General features: G+C 38.5%; 3 protein-coding genes and 1 long non-coding RNA gene across 4 annotated transcripts in view; all 4 read left to right on the top strand.

Moving 5' to 3' along the window:
* Positions 1-3,476: 3,476 nt before the first annotated feature.
* LOC308696707 (fibronectin type III domain-containing protein 7-like) lies at positions 3,477-7,882 on the top strand (the record flags this gene model as incomplete). The annotated part of the gene is made up of 6 exons (XM_081375601.1): positions 3,477-3,615; positions 3,909-4,169; positions 4,299-4,568; positions 4,809-5,066; positions 6,403-6,672; positions 7,746-7,882. Coding segments are annotated over exons 1-6 (1,209 nt in total), but the record flags the coding sequence as incomplete, so codon positions are not given.
* A 27-nt stretch (positions 7,883-7,909) lies between these two features.
* On the top strand, positions 7,910-9,253 carry LOC308696557. The gene is made up of 3 exons (XR_014030834.1): positions 7,910-8,009; positions 8,145-8,405; positions 9,200-9,253. It is a non-coding gene; the product is annotated as an uncharacterized lncRNA (long non-coding RNA).
* Positions 9,254-9,295: 42 nt separating this feature from the next.
* On the top strand, positions 9,296-12,812 carry LOC308696706 (fibronectin type III domain-containing protein 7-like; the record flags this gene model as incomplete). The annotated part of the gene is made up of 6 exons (XM_081375600.1): positions 9,296-9,460; positions 9,541-9,804; positions 10,698-10,958; positions 11,141-11,404; positions 11,532-11,795; positions 12,763-12,812. The coding sequence occupies exons 2-6, from the start codon at positions 9,642-9,644 to the stop codon at positions 12,810-12,812; spliced, it is 1,002 nt and encodes a 333-aa protein (XP_081231726.1). The 5' UTR covers positions 9,296-9,460; positions 9,541-9,641.
* A 1,014-nt stretch (positions 12,813-13,826) lies between these two features.
* Positions 13,827-19,120, top strand: part of LOC308696705 (uncharacterized protein) — a gene marked incomplete at its 5' end in the record, with an annotated part of 21,953 nt that continues 16,659 nt past the window's right edge. Inside the window, 8 exons of the mRNA XM_081375599.1 lie at positions 13,827-13,839; positions 14,552-14,815; positions 14,943-15,206; positions 15,483-15,743; positions 15,952-16,212; positions 16,858-17,118; positions 17,301-17,564; positions 17,692-17,955. Of these exons, the coding sequence (XP_081231725.1) occupies positions 13,827-13,839; positions 14,552-14,815; positions 14,943-15,206; positions 15,483-15,743; positions 15,952-16,212; positions 16,858-17,118; positions 17,301-17,564; positions 17,692-17,955 (1,852 nt within the window). The remainder of the gene's footprint in view (positions 13,840-14,551; positions 14,816-14,942; positions 15,207-15,482; positions 15,744-15,951; positions 16,213-16,857; positions 17,119-17,300; positions 17,565-17,691; positions 17,956-19,120) is intronic.

Genomic DNA, 19,120 nt, shown 5'->3' with positions numbered 1-19,120 from the left:
TTAAGGTCTGGACTCAGAGGTGCCAATTCATGTGTGAAAATGATTCTTCACTCTCCCTCCCAACCGTTCTTTCACAATTTGAGCCTGATGAATCTTGACATAGTTATCCTGGAATATGGCCATGATGTCTTCCTACATGGTTAAGAAATGAAAAGCTACACACTCCATCAATTAGGGTTAGACGAACTGTTGCCAAACATATAACAGGCTAGAATAATAATAATGATCCAATCACAGACTCTTAAGCATTTGCCTATTTGAACCCAAACAGTGTTTTTTTTTTGTTTTTTTTTGTTTTTTGGCAGGGCAGTGTAGATTTTAAAATTTTCTAAAGTAATTTTAAGTAGGTCTGCATGAAAAATTCTGTCCTATAGCATATTGTTTTGGCTGTTTTATGGTCCACCAGGTGAAAAGTTGAATTTTAAAAGAACACATCTGCGTAAGAAGTCACCTGATCTGAGGCATCAAATCATCACAAACATGCTGCACATCATCAGTTTAATCATTTTTGGGTTAGTTATATTATGTGAACTACAGTAGAAAATTGGCAAAACAACATATTCGGACAGACCAATGAAATAGTGAAATATTAGTCATTTTGGATAAATTGTCAAACACGTGTCATACAATGATGACATTGATAATTCATCCCACGGGAAATAATCTTTGATTACACCAACAATAGCAGGTAAATGAATACTTTTAGATTTTGTTTCTCCGAGAGAGCAAAGACATTAAATAGAGAACATGTATGCCTCCTGTTTCTTATGTTTTTCTTCTGAGCAAAAGGCCCCAGTAATCTCACATGCGTCTATTAAATGAATCTCAACAATGTTCCAAACTGTCTCAAAAGTTCTGTCATGACAACTCTCTGAAAGATTGGCATGGTAATGGTAATGGTAATGGATTTGGCAATGTTAATGTATTTGGACTTGGCGGAATAGATCTGCTACACTGCTGCTACTGCCAATACATTCACAGACATTGCTGTGAGCACGTAAGAATGAACCATTACATGAATTAACCCCAGTAGCAGATCTATACAGGTGGAGCTGGGGAAGGTGGAGGGTTTCTGAAAGCGCGCTGCAGACTGCTAACAGCAACACTACCGGTATTTGAATATTGAGCCGCAGCTCATTGGCCGCTGATGCAACAGCAACCAATCAGCTGCGCTATGTAGATGACAATGTAAGACCTATAAGCCTGCGCCATCTAGTTTTATGCCAGAACTTGGTATATGTTTTCAATTTTTAACATTTCTCATAAATCTCTTCTATGAGCAAAAAGCCTAACCTTACCTTACAATCATGAAAGAGTATTTCACATTTCAGGCTCCACCTTTGTTAAAGCAAAGAAAGCTTTAACTTTAAGACACTGACCTTAATCACAATACAAAACAGGTGTATGTTTCAGGCTCTGAATTGAAGAGGCAGATTCACTTTCCCTCATAGCTTCTTGCTTCTGGGTTTAGAGAGACTCAGACAAAGACACTGTAATCCTTCATTATCTTTCTCAGCACAGACTGTTTTAGACGCGATGATGAAAGCGAAACATTCTGTTGCTTTCGTCATTCTCAGTGCAGATCAGTAAACACTTGGAAGATCTCTTACATTTTGAAGTAAAAAAGGCGTAGTCTGGCTCTAGACATGATACCTTATAACATAATAAGAAAAGAGATGCAGAATTAGCAGTTATGATTTACCCAGATGTGAACCACTTCCCTACAGGAAACTGTAGTCTCTAAATGGAAGAAGAGAAAAAATAAATAAATAATTAGAACAAAAAGAACTGTTCCGATCCTGAAACATGAATGACCGAACGAGTTGTGTATAAAAAAAATTCTATACAAATATTTTATAAAACTTTTATAATCAAATTTGCCTACTTTAGAAAAAAGTAATTATTGTGAGTTTTGTCTTTGGTTTCTAGTTTATTATCATTTATATGAGCAATTACACAGCTTAATATAGGGTTAAAAGTAAATCAAATAAAAAAATAGCCTGGCAAATAAGTATACAAAAAAACAATACCAACGTAGCGGTGAAAGTTTTCTAGTTTTTAAAGAAATGCTTACTCGTATTTGATATTAAAACATTGCAGTAAAAAAGAATAACTACACTAGCTAAGCTAAAACATATCTCCATCAACTTATTTTCAGTTAATGTAACATTGTGAATTCAGTGAGTGGTAACTGAATAACTATAGTAAACGATTCACTGAAAACAGTCATTCAGTTCAATTGCAACTGTACATGTGAGTCAAATGCACATTTGATTTACTGAAAACATATTGGAAAGACCAGCAAATTCAACATCATCATCAGAAAGGATAATATTAAACGGGAATTAAGGTGAAATGAGAGGGGAAAATGTATGTTTGATATCCAGTAACGTAATCGTTCTTTAACATTACACCAGATTGCTTGAGGCAGGCCAGTACAAGGATGGGAATTTCACTCTCTCCATTATATTGACCCTGTTTTCCTGAAACCTAATGACCAACAACCTATCCTATATCATTTCCCACTCAAAAATAATCCTAACACACCAGTATGTTCTTCATTTGCGCACATGGTGTTTTTCATATAAAGTAATTATTCAAATATAAGGCTGATCGTCTTGAAGAGAACTTCGAGAGAACTCAAAGTTTAAAAGTTTGTGTTCTTAATGAGTCTAACAACAACCCTTAGACCCCCAGCCTAGCCCTTACCTGTTAAAACACACACCACACAGATACTTGGATGATGTCTTCAGCCCAGAGGCCTAATGTTAGTCATTAGGTTTCATCCACATGTCCTCATTTAAGATGCACTGATTGGTTCGCACAGAGCAGGTATACTTGCCCATGCCACAAAAGACTTCAGATTTCTCCCCTTATTTGCAAGTGTATGTACCTTAACTTATTATTAGCACCTTACACATCAATCAGAGATGCATCTTCCAGGGACACTGTGCTTCTTTGTTACACTGTTTTCATTGACACAGGTATGTATTATATAATCTGTTAATCATTTATCATTCATATCATTTGAAGACCTTGTGCTTAAGTTGACTATCATATGTTTCTTTGTTTTAAGGTAAAAGAAGCTTCTGCAGGCAAGTATTTCATATTAATTTATATGTATTTATTTTAGTAATAAGTTACAATATTAATAATACTATGTCTAATTATGTATCATAAATTGTATATTATAAGACAAAATATTTTTAATTGAATAATTAAACATAGCAAAGATAATGAATAGAAACTTTAGAAATGCATTTACCTAAATATATAGTATTAATATACTGTTATATTTTGTTTAAGTGACTCATAAGATACTAAGTATTGCAATTTTTTTGTCTCCTCCAGACTGTAACATAACATCAGTATCATCACCCACTGCATCATCTCTCCTTATAAAATGGAGCAATTTTCCTGGAGCGACAAACTATGTTCTGGATATCAAGGCTGTGAATTTAAGCAACACAGCACCTGTTTCTATTCCACCACTGGCTTCATCCACTTTGGAGAAACTGGTCCAAGGCTTAAGACAGGGACAAATTTATCAAGTGACTTTTAAAGTGTTTCTGTTGACCTATGTGACATGCATCAGCTCCCAGATGGGACAGACAAGTAAGTTATCGACCCACACATATATGGCAAGCCGTATTAGCTTAAAATGTTCCAGGTGTTACTCGCCGTAATTGAATTTTTTACCAGTAAGAGAGATTCAGTTAGAGAGCTCTACAACTCAATTCTTACTAAAATTATAATTACAGAGCTCTCTATTTGAATTCTTACTAGTAAAAATGCAGTTACGGGTAATGCTGGGAACATTTTAAGTTAAAACGGCTTGCCATACACATATCTTGACAAACTTGTTTTTATTTTGAACTCATGTGATTTCATTTTTTTTTTACTTGCAGTTCCCGCCACCTCACAAATATCATTTTCGAAAGCAATATCGAGCACCTCGATCAGGTTTGAGTGGTCCAGTGCGCAAGGAGCCGATAAATACTTTTTGATGGTGGAGGGAACTTTCCACATTGAGACTCATAACCTCACATTCACCACGCTAAATGGACAGGTAGACAACCTCCGCTACAATACCGCATACAACTGTTATGTTTATTCCTCTAATGCCGCAGGAATCGGTGCCAAGAGTCTTGTTAAAACCATCAGAACATGTAAGTCTACTCGGTTCTTCCCAGTTTTGTGCTATTTAAATACTGCAGCTTTGTTAGCCTGTCAGTGCAATCTTAACTTTCTGTAACTGACGATTAAGCGACCATTCACATCATTTTCTTGTTTTACAGTGGTGCAGCCTCCAGATGGCGTGAGTGTGAGGGAGTTAACTCCAAGTATGGCTCGCGTATCATGGTTCAGCGTCCCAGGCGTCCTGCTCTACCAGGTTTCAGTCACGGCCAGTAATAAGCCAGTACTTGCCCCTGTTCTTAGGAACGTCACCAGTACAGCTGTGAATATCTCAAGCCTGGAGCCATGTTTAACATACACAATAGGGGTTGCATCAGTCAACATGTTCCTCGAACCAGGAGAACCTACAAACATCAACTACACAACTCCCAGTGAGTCGCACCAACATAAGGATGAAGCAGAGTGAAACCTTTGAATGAAACCATAAAGATAAAGCAATAGATTTCTGCATTGGTGTGTTTTGAATCCTTCTAGTCTAGCCTTTCTACAAGAAAGAGGACATTTTCTAGACCAGAACCAAGACTAAACATAAACCAGCCTAGAAATCAGTGCTGGTCTTTTCAGCATCTGGATTTGCCAAACTTTAACATGTCACTTCTTGTTCTTCTCAGCCATTTCAGCAGTTTCCTCCATCTCCGTGGAGTACAGCTGCGTTACCGCTAAGGCATCGGTTAGTTGGAATGCAGTGTTTGGTGCCACGTTGTACCGCGCAGTCATAACAGATGGCCAAGGCCGGTCGCTTAACTGCACATCCAATGGCACAGCCTGCCAGATCCCAATGCTGAATTGTGGAGAACTATACTCTGTACGGATTACAGCCATTGCTAACTGTGAAAGGTCCTCCGATGTCAGCTACATCTTTGAGACAGGTAAAAATGCCCTCTTTCAAAGGTCACGCTCACACCTGATTCAGTCCTCTGGGAGATGAGCACGAAATCCTCTCACGGTGTAAGAAGTCTGAGAAGGAACACACCCAGGAATTACTGTCATGTAGATTAAATGAGCTCTAGAGTCTATTGAGGCCGAGATTTAATGGAAGGTTGTGTGGTATCAGGTGGCAGAATTGTTCTAGTTCCTGTATCAGTCTAAGCCCCTAAGTTAGTAAATCTACCTGCCTTCTTAGGTTGTCTTACTCAGGTTGTATTTTTATCTGCTCTCAGGCCGTTTACACCTGGTATTAAAATGCTTTTCTGTCGATCGGATCACAAGTAGTTGAGGGAGACACATTCCCGTTTGCACCTAGTATTTTAATCAGTCTCTTTTGTCCCCTTTCAACCACTTCTGTCCTGATTTCTTTGAGGGGAGGGTCTATGGGCTGGTACATTTGTGGTTTTCTTTCAGATCTTTCGATCTCATGGACAAAATAAACATGCGCAATTTACATATGAAATACGACAGAAAAGCATACGGAGAGAAGCAGCTTTCTTTTCTACTCTTATAGCCGCAAGACCATGCCGAATGCTGTGAGTGCATGTTAGAAATCAAGAATGATAATTAGTGCGTTTTTCGTCTACAATCCAAACTTTGGTCTCCAGCCAACAAATTTCACATCCCGTCTGGCTAGTGCGCTTCGTTTACACATTAGGCCAGTAGACGGTCTTTTGTGGCTGTTTAAACTTATTTGACCACATGAGTGTTTACACTACGAAAGCATTTTTGTTTTTGACTACCTTTGGAAGTGGGCGAAAGTGGAAGAGCTCAAAACGTTTTAGAACCCTTTTACACCTTTATTTAGCACCGTCCACTTGTGATCTGATCGCCCAAAACACATCTTAATACCAAGTGTAAACAGGACCTCAGTCTCTCTCCAAAAGGTTCACTCAAAATGATTATTCTGTCATCATTTACTCACCTTGATGTCATTCTAAACCTGTATGACTTACTTTCTTCTGCAAAACACAAAAGAAGATATTTCGAAATGTCTCAGTGTGTTTTGTCCATACAATTAAAGTCAATGGGGTCCAATGCTGTTTGTTTTGGACCCCACTGACTTTCATTGTATGGACAAAAAAAGTGGAAATATTTTTTAAACATCTTCCCCTGTGTTTCACAGAAGCAATCAGTAGAAAGTTGTACAGGTTTTGAATGAAACGAGGGTGTGTAATTCAAATTTTTGGGGTTGACTATCCCTTTCAACCAAAAAGGAATTGGATCTTTTATCAGCAAATTAATTTCTCTTCCCATCTCTCAAACAAACACACACAGCACCCTGCCCACCTAAAACACCACATCTGTACCGTGAGTGTTCCAGTAATGTCATCTTGTTCTCGTGGAGTGCCACCAACCGCACGGCTTATTACCACGCCCTGGCTATGGACTCGGACGGCCATGTAACTGATTGCATCACTGTTGGCACCTCCTGTTACTTCACTGATACTGTCTGTGGCAAAAGCTACAGCTTCTACGTCAGCTCCATCTTCTCCGAAGGACTAGACTGCAACAGCGGAAACACAGAAGCAGTGGTAGTCAAAACAGGTGAGTTATTGGGAAAAATCTGTAAATATTTAATTTTTTCATGATACGACACTGTTAATGTCAAGGCCTAACATGTAATATGAATATTGTATTGAAAGTGCTATCTGTACTTCACAATCATTATCTTTCACTGTGTGTTAAAAACCCTGTAACACCTTTGGTGTTCCCAGTCAATTGACCAGCCTTTTTAAAATTGCTTGTAAATCTCTCGTTATTCTATATTATCAGCAAATGTTTTATTCAGTCGTTTGTCCACTTGTTTTCTTTTAATTAGGACAGGTTTGAATTTCTTTTTTCAGAAAAAGTCATTGATTGTTGGCCACATCGATCTGAGCTCATGCACCTCGGCTTTTGAGTGAAGAAAAGCATTGTTTGTGGATAATTTTGTTAATATTCAACAAAATATGGGAAAAGATTGCACATTAGTGTGCTTTAATGTTTAAACGGGAACTTTTCTTTGAAATGCTTTTATTTTGTACAAAATGGAACAAAGTAGTTGTGGTGTTCCCGGTCAAAAATGAACGGCCTACAAAATTTTTTTACTTATAAATCTTTTTTGTCTACTTATTTTCTTTCAATTAGGACAGGTTTTGTATTTATTTTTTAATCTGACTAATTGTATGCCTCATTGATCTGAGGATAAAGTTCATCTCTGTGAAAATGTGTGCATGTATCTACGCAAGCACAGGTCCGAGACCTTTATATCCGAGGTTTAAAGACAATTAATATTCAGATCTATTATCGATACTATTGGATGAGAACTCAATTTGAACAGAATTGAGCTGATAATGACAGTAACTTTGCAACATTGACACTGTTATTGGACTGAATTGAATTAACATTGAATTTGAGCTGAATAATGACACTAATATCTTCTATAGAGCTGCCTTTAGCCGAACTGGACTAGTTACTCATAACTGATGAATTTTTACAAGACTTATTTTCCTGTTTATTACTGTGAAGCTGCTTTGACACAATCTACATTGTATAAAGTGCTATGTAAATAAATGTAACTTCAGTTGTTTTAAATATAATTTTTAATTTTGGCCCCCTCTGTCGCCTTACACCTTTAGCCCCATGTTTGCCACAGAACGTCCACACAAATGCAAACTGTAGTAGCATCAGCAGTGCCGTCACTTCTTGGGACGGGCCTGAAGGCGCCTACACCTACACTGTGGAGGCCCGCGGTAATCGTAGAGATTTCTACAACTGTACATCTCTAAACACGAGCTGCACACTAACAGATCTGGATTGTGGAGAGAGCCTGAGCGTGTGGATTTTTGCGACTGACGGTGACTGTTCTACTGATCCTGTGCTGGGAGAGGTAGCAGAGACAGGTGAGCATGTGTACATACATATTTTGGGTACTGTGAATTATTGCAATGTAATATACAATGGTATATGAACATCCCCTTGCAAAAAAGTAACATGGCATGGTATCAGATGTTAATACTCTTTATCCTCCACCGTAGTTCCCTGCATACCTCAGAATGTGTCCGCTGTGGAGACTTGTAGTTCAGACACTGCCTCTATCACATGGGTCTCTAGCAACGGTGCCATTTTCTACTTCGGAATGGCGAAACATGCGGATGGAACGGTTCACACCTGCACTGCCATGGCGACAGAGTGCTCATTCCAAAACCTGACATGCGGCGAGACGTATGATGCGTTTGTCATAGCAACAAATCTGCAATGCAACAGCTCTGAGAGCCAACATGTCCTCCTACAGACAGGTAGGTGCAAAAATGACCAAAAACAGACAAATAAAAGGTACCTGATAAATAAAATGTAACATAAAAATATAAAGTAAAATAAAAAAAAATATATATAAAAAACTGGATGAATATAAATGGCCAGATATTAAAAATAAATGTATTTATTTATCTGGTTTATTTATAAATTAATGCAAAATCTAAAATAAAATAGGGAATAAAGGGCCTAGATATGTACAGTAAATACATTTTTATAAAAAAAATTTAAATAAACTTGAATAAAATAAGAGGGTGAAGAAAAAAGTCCTTATATTTAAAATGTAAAATAAAAAATAAAAGGGGATTAATAAAAAATGCCAGAAATAAAAGGGGATGAATAAAAGGGTCCAGATATTTAAAATACATTTATTTATTTATCTGGTTTATTTATAAATTAATGTAAAATCTAAAATAAAAAATAAAAGCTAGATAAGGGTCCTCATATGTACAATACATTTACAAAAATTAAAAGGGGTCAAATATTTAAACCGTAAAATAAACCTAAATTAAAAAAGAGGGTGAAGAAAAAGGGCCATATTTAAAATGTAAAATAACAAATAATGAAAATAATGCAAAATAAAAGGGGATGAATAAAAGGGTCCAGATATTTAAAATGTAAAATAACAAATAATGCAAAATAATAGTTAAAAAAAGTAAAATAAAAGGAGGATTAAAAAACGGTATGCTGTGTTTTCATAAAAAAGCTGTCCTTATGAAGGTAAAGCAATTGAATTTCTGGTGCACACAAAGTAAATCTCCTACATTCTCCTTTGTAGCCCCATGTGCTCCAGTCGGCGTGCAGGTCTCTAGAGACTGTGCAGGGAATCGTGCGACGGTGAGCTGGCAGAGCCTTCAGGCTGGGGGTCTGTACACAGCAGTACTGCAGGGTGAACATGGACTCACGGTTAACTGCAGCACCAGCTTTAACAACTGCACAACAGCAGACCTGCTCTGCGGAGTCAACTACAACGTCACGGTCTCAAGGAACGATGCTCACTGCAGGAGTCTGCCATCCACACCCATTCAGATACAGTCAGGTAACAGTCATCTGAGCATGCACACATTTTCAAACAGTAACAGATCTTTGATGCTGACTTAGACTATCTATCTCCTTTAGCTCCTTGTGACCCTCAAAATGTCACAACCGTGCTCCAGTGTGACACCAACGCGGCTAACGTGACATGGGCTGCCAGCGCAGGCGCAAATGGGTACACGGCAATGGCAATAGACGGGCAGCAGCAACGCTTAGCTTCTTGTCACACTATGGGGACTTCCTGTCAGCTGACCTCTCTGCCATGTGGGATGAGACTAAATGTGACCGTCCAAGCTGATGGAGCCTCCTGCAACAGCAGCTCTCAACCTAGAGCTGCAGTGGTAACAGGTGTCCGCTCATGCTAACTTTTGCTGATTCAAATGAATCATAACAACATCGTGTGTAGGCCCTAAAATGTACTCAAATACAAAAAATGTATGAATTTCAATTCATCCGATAGACAAAAAAGCAGCATTTCCAAACAAATGCTAGGGATTTGCTCAAAACTAACTTCACTTTTCACCTTTTTTTAAATCCAATTTCGGTCTCTTATATAAATATATAGTGTTCATCTTATTAACTATGAACATAACTCACTAATCCATGTTTAGTAACTACAAAGAAATACTTGATAATTACTGTTATTTCATGACATACATTCATTTTACCAATTACTTTTTAGGGCCACATGTGTTTCAAACAAACAAACATAAATACCATTTTAAAGTATGTTTTTAAAGAAGTTAATATTTTTTATTCATCAAGGATGCATTAAATTGATCAAAAGTAACAGTGAAAATATTTATAATGTTAAAAAATATATTTTTTATTTAATTTTAATTTCAAATAAATTATGTTCATTTGAGCTTTCGATCCTTTAAAGAATCCTGAAAAAAATGTGTTATGTAACTGTTTTTAACATTGAGCATCAAATCGGCATATTTAAATGATTTCTGAAGGATCATGTGACACTGAGAACTGGAATAATGATGCTGAAAATTCACAAGAAATAAATTACATATAAAAAAAGTAAATTGTAAATTGTAATAATATTTCACAATGTTATAGTTTTTACTGTATTTTTGATCAAATAAATGCAGCCTTGGTGAACATAAGATATATTTCAAAAACATTTAAAAAAATCTGATCAACCCCAAACTTTTGAACAGTAAGCACTTTTAAAAATATTTTTATATATAGCCTTATTATTTTAATACAGCTTCCTCCTCTCCCTTATCTAGCACCCTGCATTCCCACCCATGTCACTGCTGCTCTAAACTGTACCTCCAACATTGCTTCCATCACCTGGTACAGTGCACTCGGTGCCACTTGGTACTCGGTAAAGGCGGAGGGCAGCAAAGGGTACAAAGCGTCCAGCAACAACACTGTCACACGCTGTGATATCCCAAACCTGCAATGTGGTCAGGAATATTCCATCACAGTCATGGGCATGAATGGTGACTGCATGAGCCTGGCTAGCCAGCCTATCACTCTTGTCTCAGGTACTTGAACTCAGCTCATAAGGATTGGGAACCACAAACCGGCTTTGACCCGGCTGAGCCATTAAGAAACTCCCTAGCAATCTCCCAGAACACCCAGCAAACATATAGCAACATCCTAACAGTTTTTGCATGACAAGCACCATTCTGCAGTTTGATGAGTTAACCCTTTTTTCATGTTGCAGCACCATGTCCTAATACTGGCATTCAAGCCAGACTGGATTGCCGCACCAACTCAGCACTCATTTCTTGGACACCAGGCAATGGTTCACTAAGTTCCAATGCAACACTGCAGTCTTTCCAGGACGCCCAAAAGCACAGCTGCTTCACCAACGGCTCCTCATGCAATATCAGCTCACTTCAGTGTGGTCAGCACTACAACATCAGTGTTACAGGATACGGCCAGAACTGTTCAACCTGCTCTAAACCCCTGGTCACTCTAGACACAGGTATAACATTAAACAATAATTCAGTGTAATAAGCTTAGACCCTAATTTAAACCCTTTCTAAATGGCATCCGATAATCTATTGCACTAAAACTCTGTGCATCACATCATTTGAATCTTTTCTTTCCAGCTCCATGTGTTCCCACTCAAGTCAATGTGTCATTATCCTGTGGGTCCGACACTGCATCTGTTTCCTGGGCAGCATCTAGTGGCCTTGTTTCCTACTATATAGTAACAGCTGAAGGTGATCATGGAATTACGCAATCATGCAACTCCAGCAGCTCCTCCTGTAACATCAGCGGCCTGGCGTGTGGTCAGACGTACAACGTGTCAGTCACAGCTATGAGCGTCGACTGCACTGGGCAACGTAGCGAAGTGCATCGTGTCAATACTGGTAAGTATTTCAATTACAGTATAACCTTATAATCGTTTAGCTATATTCATCATCCATATAACTAGTGGAGAATTTTCCACACTACAAGTTTGTCTAGTGTTTAATTGCAGAACTTTTAAACTATAGTATATAGTTGTCTGCAGTACTTGAAGTTTGAAATGTTTCTTAAAGTCCCTCTGTAGTCAATCATTTTATCCCTTAAAACTCATCTTTGATCACCAAAATGACATATTTAAACATTTTTTTCTTGAACATTTTTTCTTCATGCCTTAAAATAGCTTAAAATGTAACTCTACACACTTGCCTCATTTAGTATAGGCGGATCTATGAATATGTAAATCAGCCCCGCCTCCACTCGTTGACATGATTGGTTACATGGTAGTTTGTGACGTCAGAAACACCAGCGATTTCAAACCGCGTTTTATGAGACTGTCTTTGGTTCACTGCAGTTTTAAGGAGAAAAAACACTGCAATGGTGTTGAATTTCCTCATGATTTGTCTTAAAGCACCACATAGACATATAAACAATATTAAAAGCTTGATTTTCACCACAGGGGGAGTTTAAAAGAATTACACATTAAAAGGAACACTTTAAAAACTTGCAATGGATGTGTAGCATTCAAGTAAACAGTACAGCCTTAACAGAAGTAATAAACTTCACATTTAATCCCCCCAGAATACTTGCCTGCTACCTAGCAAAAATTTATTTGTTCCATGAACATTCCTACAGTGTTTAGGTTCCCAAAAAATAACCAAAAGGAAACCGTATACTTACATTAGGGAACGTTAGGGGAATGTGTTTTCTGACATCAAATGTACGTGGGTTAATGCAAATGTGTTTCTCATGAATTTTTATAAACACTGTTTGCTGAGGAAACGTGATGTTTGTATCCAGAATATTCCTTTAAAAACATGCTAAAGTAATACTTTGTTTAACTTTTGTCTCCCAGCACCCTGTGCTCCTCAGTCTGTGGTCAGTCAGCTCTTAGACTGCCAAACAGGGGATGTTCAAGTTAGCTGGCAGTCGAGTAACGGGGCGCAGATCTACTATGCTCAAGCAAAATCTACTGACAGGGTTCTGGGGTGTAACTCCACCTCCACATCCTGCATGATCGCTGCAACTGGCTGTGGGCAGACATACAATATCACTGTGGCTGCGGAGGGCAACGGCTGTAGCGCCAACAGTGTGACCAGTCAGGTCATGGCAGGTGCAGTAGCATTTTCACAAAGTTGATGCCTACCATTCTAAATAATGAGTCCTACCAGTTCAATATCTATATATTTAAAGTCAACATGAAATCAAAACCAACTGTATTTACTTTCTAATACATGGTCCTGATCTTACTGTGCACAATTCTTTAGTGCATGTTAGAAAAAGTCTATTCTTTCACAATTAAAAAGCAGCCCAGTGAACCCCATTTCAAACACTAAAGCTGATGATACACAGGGCAACTTTTTGAGCAAAGTTGCTGAGCAATGTTGCCGTCAACGGGAAACCAGATGAGACACAGGGACCATGACCGATCTAAAGTATCCAGATAGAAATTTATTGCCCATTTTCAATGGGAAAGTGCCCAAGCAACAATCGCTCTGCAACATTGCTCAAAAAGTTGCCCTGTGTATTATCACCTTTAGAAGCTATATAGCATCAACCTAGCACTACTCACATTATCTTTAAGAAAAAAATCTGGAAACCCCCCCCCCCCCACAGTAAAATCCTGTTTCTTTTTACAAATGTGATTGGTGCCCCTATAGTGGCATGGAAATTGCATACTTCTCCTTTAAATAATATTCTTTTCTTTTCTCTTCAGCCCCCTGCCCTCCACTAAATATCCAGTCCAGAATGAATTGTGGCAACAACACAGCGAGTGTGTCCTGGTCACGTGGTAATGGAGCACTGTCCTTTTTGACAACACTTGAATGCTCTAATGGACAGACATATATGTGCAGGACCAATGAAACAGGATGTGACATCACTAACATGACGTGTGGACAAACTTGCTCAGTTAAAGTAGTGGCAGAGGGACGTTCATGCAACAGCTCTGTAGGCACTGGATCACCAATCATAACAGGCAAGAGAAATAGCTGGTTAAATCAAATCTTGTTATATTGAATTTATGATATACACTACCGATAAAAAATTTGGGACCAGGAAGATCTTTTTTAAAAAGCAATTCATAATTTTATTTAGCAAGGATGCATTATTTAAAAGTGACAGTAAATACATTTATAATTTTACAAAATATTTATTTTTAAAAGAAATGCTCTTTTATGAACTTTCTAATAATCAAATATCCAGATTTTTTTTTTTTACTGTTTTTAACATTGATAAGAAGAAATGTTTTTTGAGCAGTAAAATAAAAAACAGTTATTTTGAATTATTTCACAATATTACATTTTTACAGTATTTCTGATCCAATAAATGCAGCCTTGGTGAGCATAATAAACTTCTTTTTAAAAAACATTAAAAAAATATTACTGACCCTAAACTTTTGAATGGTAGTATAGATATTGAGATATGATTTGCGGATCAGTGGGAAGTTAAAGGGATAATTCACTTTTAATATAACAGCCAACCATATACTAATTTTGTTTTAGATAATTTACCCAGCTTCTTGTGTAACACCAAACCACATAAATGTGCCATAGGAGCCACTTAGAACATCTTAGCAACCATATGGCAACACCCTGGCACCCATGTAAAAATACAGTTTTGCAACAACATTTTGATGTGTTATCAATTTTTCATGTTGCAGCACCATGTCCTAATACTGGCATTCAAGCCAGACTGGATTGCCGCACCAACTCAGCACTCATTTCTTGGACACCAGGCAATGGTTCACTAAGTTCCAATGCAACACTAGAGTCTTTCCAGGACGCCCAAAAGCACAGCTGCTTCACCAACGGCTCCTCATGCAACATCAGCTCACTTCAGTGTGGTCAGCACTACAACATCAGTGTTACAGGATACGGCCAGAACTGTTCAACCTGCTCTAAACCCCTGGTCACTCTAGACACAGGTATAACATTAAACAATAATTCAGTGTAATAAGCTTAGACCCTAATTTAAACCCTTTCTAAATGGCATCCGATAATCTATTGCACTGAAACTCTGTGCATCACATCATTTGAATCTTTTCTTTCCAGCTCCATGTGTTCCCACTCAAGTCAATGTGTCATTATCCTGTGGGTCCGACACTGCGTCTGTTTCCTGGGCAGCATCTAGTGGCCTTGTTTCCTACTATATAGTAACAGCTGAAGGTGATCATGGAATTACGCAAACATGCAACTCCAGCAGCTCCTCCTGTAACATCAGCGGCCTGGCGTGTGGTCAGACGTACAACGTGTCAGTCACAGCTATGAGCGTCGACTGCACTGGGCAAAGTAGCGAAGTGCATCGTGTCAATACTGGTATTTCAATTACAGTATAACCTTATAATCATTTAGCTATATTCATCATCCATATAACTAGTGGAGAATTTTACACACTTCAAGTTTGTCTAGATGCAGAAATTGTAAACTAAAGCGCACAGTATATCACAAGCTCCATAACCACATTGTTTCTTTGTAAAAACGACACAAAACACACAGTATTAAACTTATCTAGCATTCAAGTGGACAGAATCTAAATATTCTTTTAAAATAATGTCAACAATGTACTTCTTTTGTTTTCTGTATTTTACCCAGCTCCTTGTGTGCCACAAAACGTGTCGGCCAATGTAACCTGTAGTAGCAACATAGCAAAAGTAACCTGGGGGAGCAGCCAAGGAGCGGAGCTTTACTCAGTGACCGCCAGCAGTGTTAATGGCCTCTCAGCTAACTGCACCTCAGCCTCCACCTCCTGTGACCTTTTGGCTTTGACCTGTGGAGAGTCATACACGATCACAGTGAAGGCCAAAGGCAGCAACTGTAGCAGTGGGAACAGTGCACCAGTTCAGGTCCAAACAGGTAATAAAATATATAACGTATAACTGAGTAACACAATCAAAACCCAACCAGTTTATTTTCTATTTCACATCATGATTCTTTTAAAAGCTGAAGAATGTCATTGCTCAATTAGAAAATGAAATCAAATTCAATCTAGGCTATTAAAACATATTACTATAAAAGAGATTGTATCGAGACCTAACGGTTTTTCTTGCTTTTTGTGTTCTAGTGCCTTGCACACCAAGGAATGTCGTGCCCACCGTGGATTGTTCCTCAGCTGCTTTAGTGGTATCATGGACATCCAGTGCAGGAGGACAGCAGTACACAGCCACTGTGCAGGACAGCAATGGACTCTCCACCACCTGCCAGACTGCAGGCTCGCAGTGTAACGTGACAGGGCTCAGGTGTGGTCAGCTGTACTACGTTAATGTGACGGCATCAGATAATCTGTGCAGCAGCCCTCCAAGTGCTACAGTGAACTCTAACTCAGGTACATCTAAACATATAAGCATATATTTTTCTATATACTCTCTAAACTCGGACACAGCACCCAGACTACTATGTTCTGTACATGCTTATTTTGCCATTCTATGCATATATACAATTTTCATGATAAACTACTGTTCAGAGGTTTGGGGTCAGTAAGATTGTTTTTTGCTAAAGAAATTAATGCTTTTATTCAGCAAGGATGCATTAAATTGATCAAAAGTGACAGTAAAAACATTCATAATGTTACAAATGATTTCACAATGTATCACTGTTTCCGCAAAAAAATTAAGCAGTGCAACTGTTTTCAACATTGATAAATAGAAATGTTTCTTGAGCATCAAATCGGCATATTTAAATGATTTCTGAAGGATCATGTGACACTGAAAACTGGAGTAATGATGCTGAAAATTCACAGGAATAAATGATATTAAAACATGCATTTTAAATTGTAATAATATTTCACAATGTTATAGTTTTTACTGTATTTTTGATCAAATAAATGCAGCCTTGGTGAACATAAGGTATATTTCAAAAACATTAAAAAAAATCTTATCAACCCCAAACTTTTGAACAGTAAGCACATTTTAAAATATTTTTATATATAGCCTTATTATTTTAATACAGCTTCCTCCTCTCCCTTATCTAGCACCCTGCATTCCCACCCATGTCACTGCTGCTCTAAACTGTACCTCCAACATTGCTTCCATCACCTGGTACAGTGCACTCGGTGCCACTTGGTACTCGGTAAAGGCGGAAGGCAGCCAAGGGTACAAAGCGTCCTGCAACAACACTGTCACACGCTGTGATATCCCAAACCTGCAATGTGGTCAGGAATATTCCATCACAGTCATGGGCATGAATGGTGACTGCATGAGCCTGGCTAGCCAGCCTATCACTCTTGTCTCAGGTACTTGAACTCAGCTCATAAGGATTGGGAACCACAAACCGGCTTTGACCCGGCTGAGCCATTAAGAAACTCCCTAGCAATCTCCCAGAACACCCAGCAAACATATAGCAACATCCTAACAGTTTTAGCATGACAAGCACCATTCTGCAGTTTGATGAGTTAACCCTTTTTTCATGTTGCAGCACCATGTCCTAATACTGGCATTCAAGCCAGACTGGATTGCCGCACCAACTCAGCACTCATTTCTTGGACACCAGGCAATGGTTCACTAAGTTCCAATGCAACACTAGAGTCTTTCCAGGACGCCCAAAAGCACAGCTGCTTCACCAACGGCTCCTCATGCAACATCAGCTCACTTCAGTGTGGTCAGCACTACAACATCAGTGTTACAGGATACGGCCAGAACTGTTCAACCTGCTCTAAACCCCTGGTCACTCTAGACACAGGTATAACATTAAACAATAATTCAGTGTAATAAGCTTAGACCCTAATTTAAACCCTTTCTAAATGGCATCCGATAATCTATTGCACTGAAACTCTGTGCATCACATCATTTGAATCTTTTCTTTCCAGCTCCATGTGTTCCCACTCAAGTCAATGTGTCATTATCCTGTGGGTCCGACACTGCGTCTGTTTCCTGGGCAGCATCTAGTGGCCTTGTTTCCTACTATATAGTAACAGCTGAAGGTGATCATGGAATTACGCAAACATGCAACTCCAGCAGCTCCTCCTGTAACATCAGCGGCCTGGCGTGTGGTCAGACGTACAACGTGTCAGTCACAGCTATGAGCGTCGACTGCACTGGGCAAAGTAGCGAAGTGCATCGTGTCAATACTGGTAAGTATTTCAATTACAGTATAACCTAATAATCGTTTAGCTATATTCATCAACCATATAACTAGTGGAGAATTTTGCACACTTCAAGTTTGTCTAGTGTTTAAATGCAGAACTTAATTTAAACTATAGTATATAAGTGTCTGCAGTACATGAAGTTTGAAATGTTTCTTAAAGTCCCTCTGTAGTCAATCATTTTATCCCTTAAAACTCATCTTTAATCACCAAAATGACATATTTAAAAAAAAAATCTTGAAAATGTTTTCTTCATGCCTTAATAGCTTAAAATGTAACTCTATACACTTGCCTCATTTAGTGTAGGCGGATCAATGAATATGTAAATCAGCCCCGCCTCCACTCACTCGCACCAGCTCAATCACTCGTTGACGATCACACCTTGATGTGAGTGGTTACATGGTAGTTTGTGACGTCAGAATACTGTAGAGCGTTGCATCCCCTCCCCCTCCCCCCTGACTCGAGGTTGCCAGATAAGCTGCGTTGGTGTCTGTCTTCAAATTCTACTCTGTTTTCAGCCGTCTCCATCTTTCAAAGGCATCTCCTATACAAATCCTTGTTTTATTTCAGACTTTGTCACGACGTATTTCTGATTCATAACGAGGTATTTTATGTTTTGTAACGTTAGACATTTTTTATCCGACACGTTTGTAGCTGCAGCTGTGGTAACTAGAGCAGAGCTGGCAACCCGGATTCCGAAACACTACTGACTTTGTGATTGGTAGATAGGTGGAGGGTGTGGCATCAGGCCAAAACCAAACATGACAACATCAACATCAGTTGAGGGCTGCAACTTCACTTTTTAAATGACAAGATCCTGGCCGGACTACTGTTGTCAGTGATATAAGTATTTGAAATGAACATGATTTCTTAATGTCTAGTGACATATCAGGGCCATTTTATGATTAATTGAAATACATTTCTTACATACGGTTCCTTTAATCCCTCCAGCATACTTGCCTGCTACCTAGCAAGCAAAGAAAATTTGTTCCATGAACATTCCTACAGTGTTTTGGTTCCCAAAAAATAACCAAAAGGAAACCGTATACTTGCATTAGGGGAACGTTAGGGGAATGTGTTTTCTGACATCAAATGTACGTGGGTTAACGCAAATGTCATTAATTTTTATAAACACTGTTTGCTGAGGAAACGT

Source organism: Scardinius erythrophthalmus (assembly GCF_964197995.2).
Source record: "Scardinius erythrophthalmus genome assembly, chromosome: 9".
NCBI lineage: Eukaryota > Metazoa > Chordata > Actinopteri > Cypriniformes > Leuciscidae > Scardinius > Scardinius erythrophthalmus.
The sequence above is the reverse complement of the archived record's forward strand: the minus strand, read 5'-3'. Positions and strand labels throughout refer to the sequence as shown.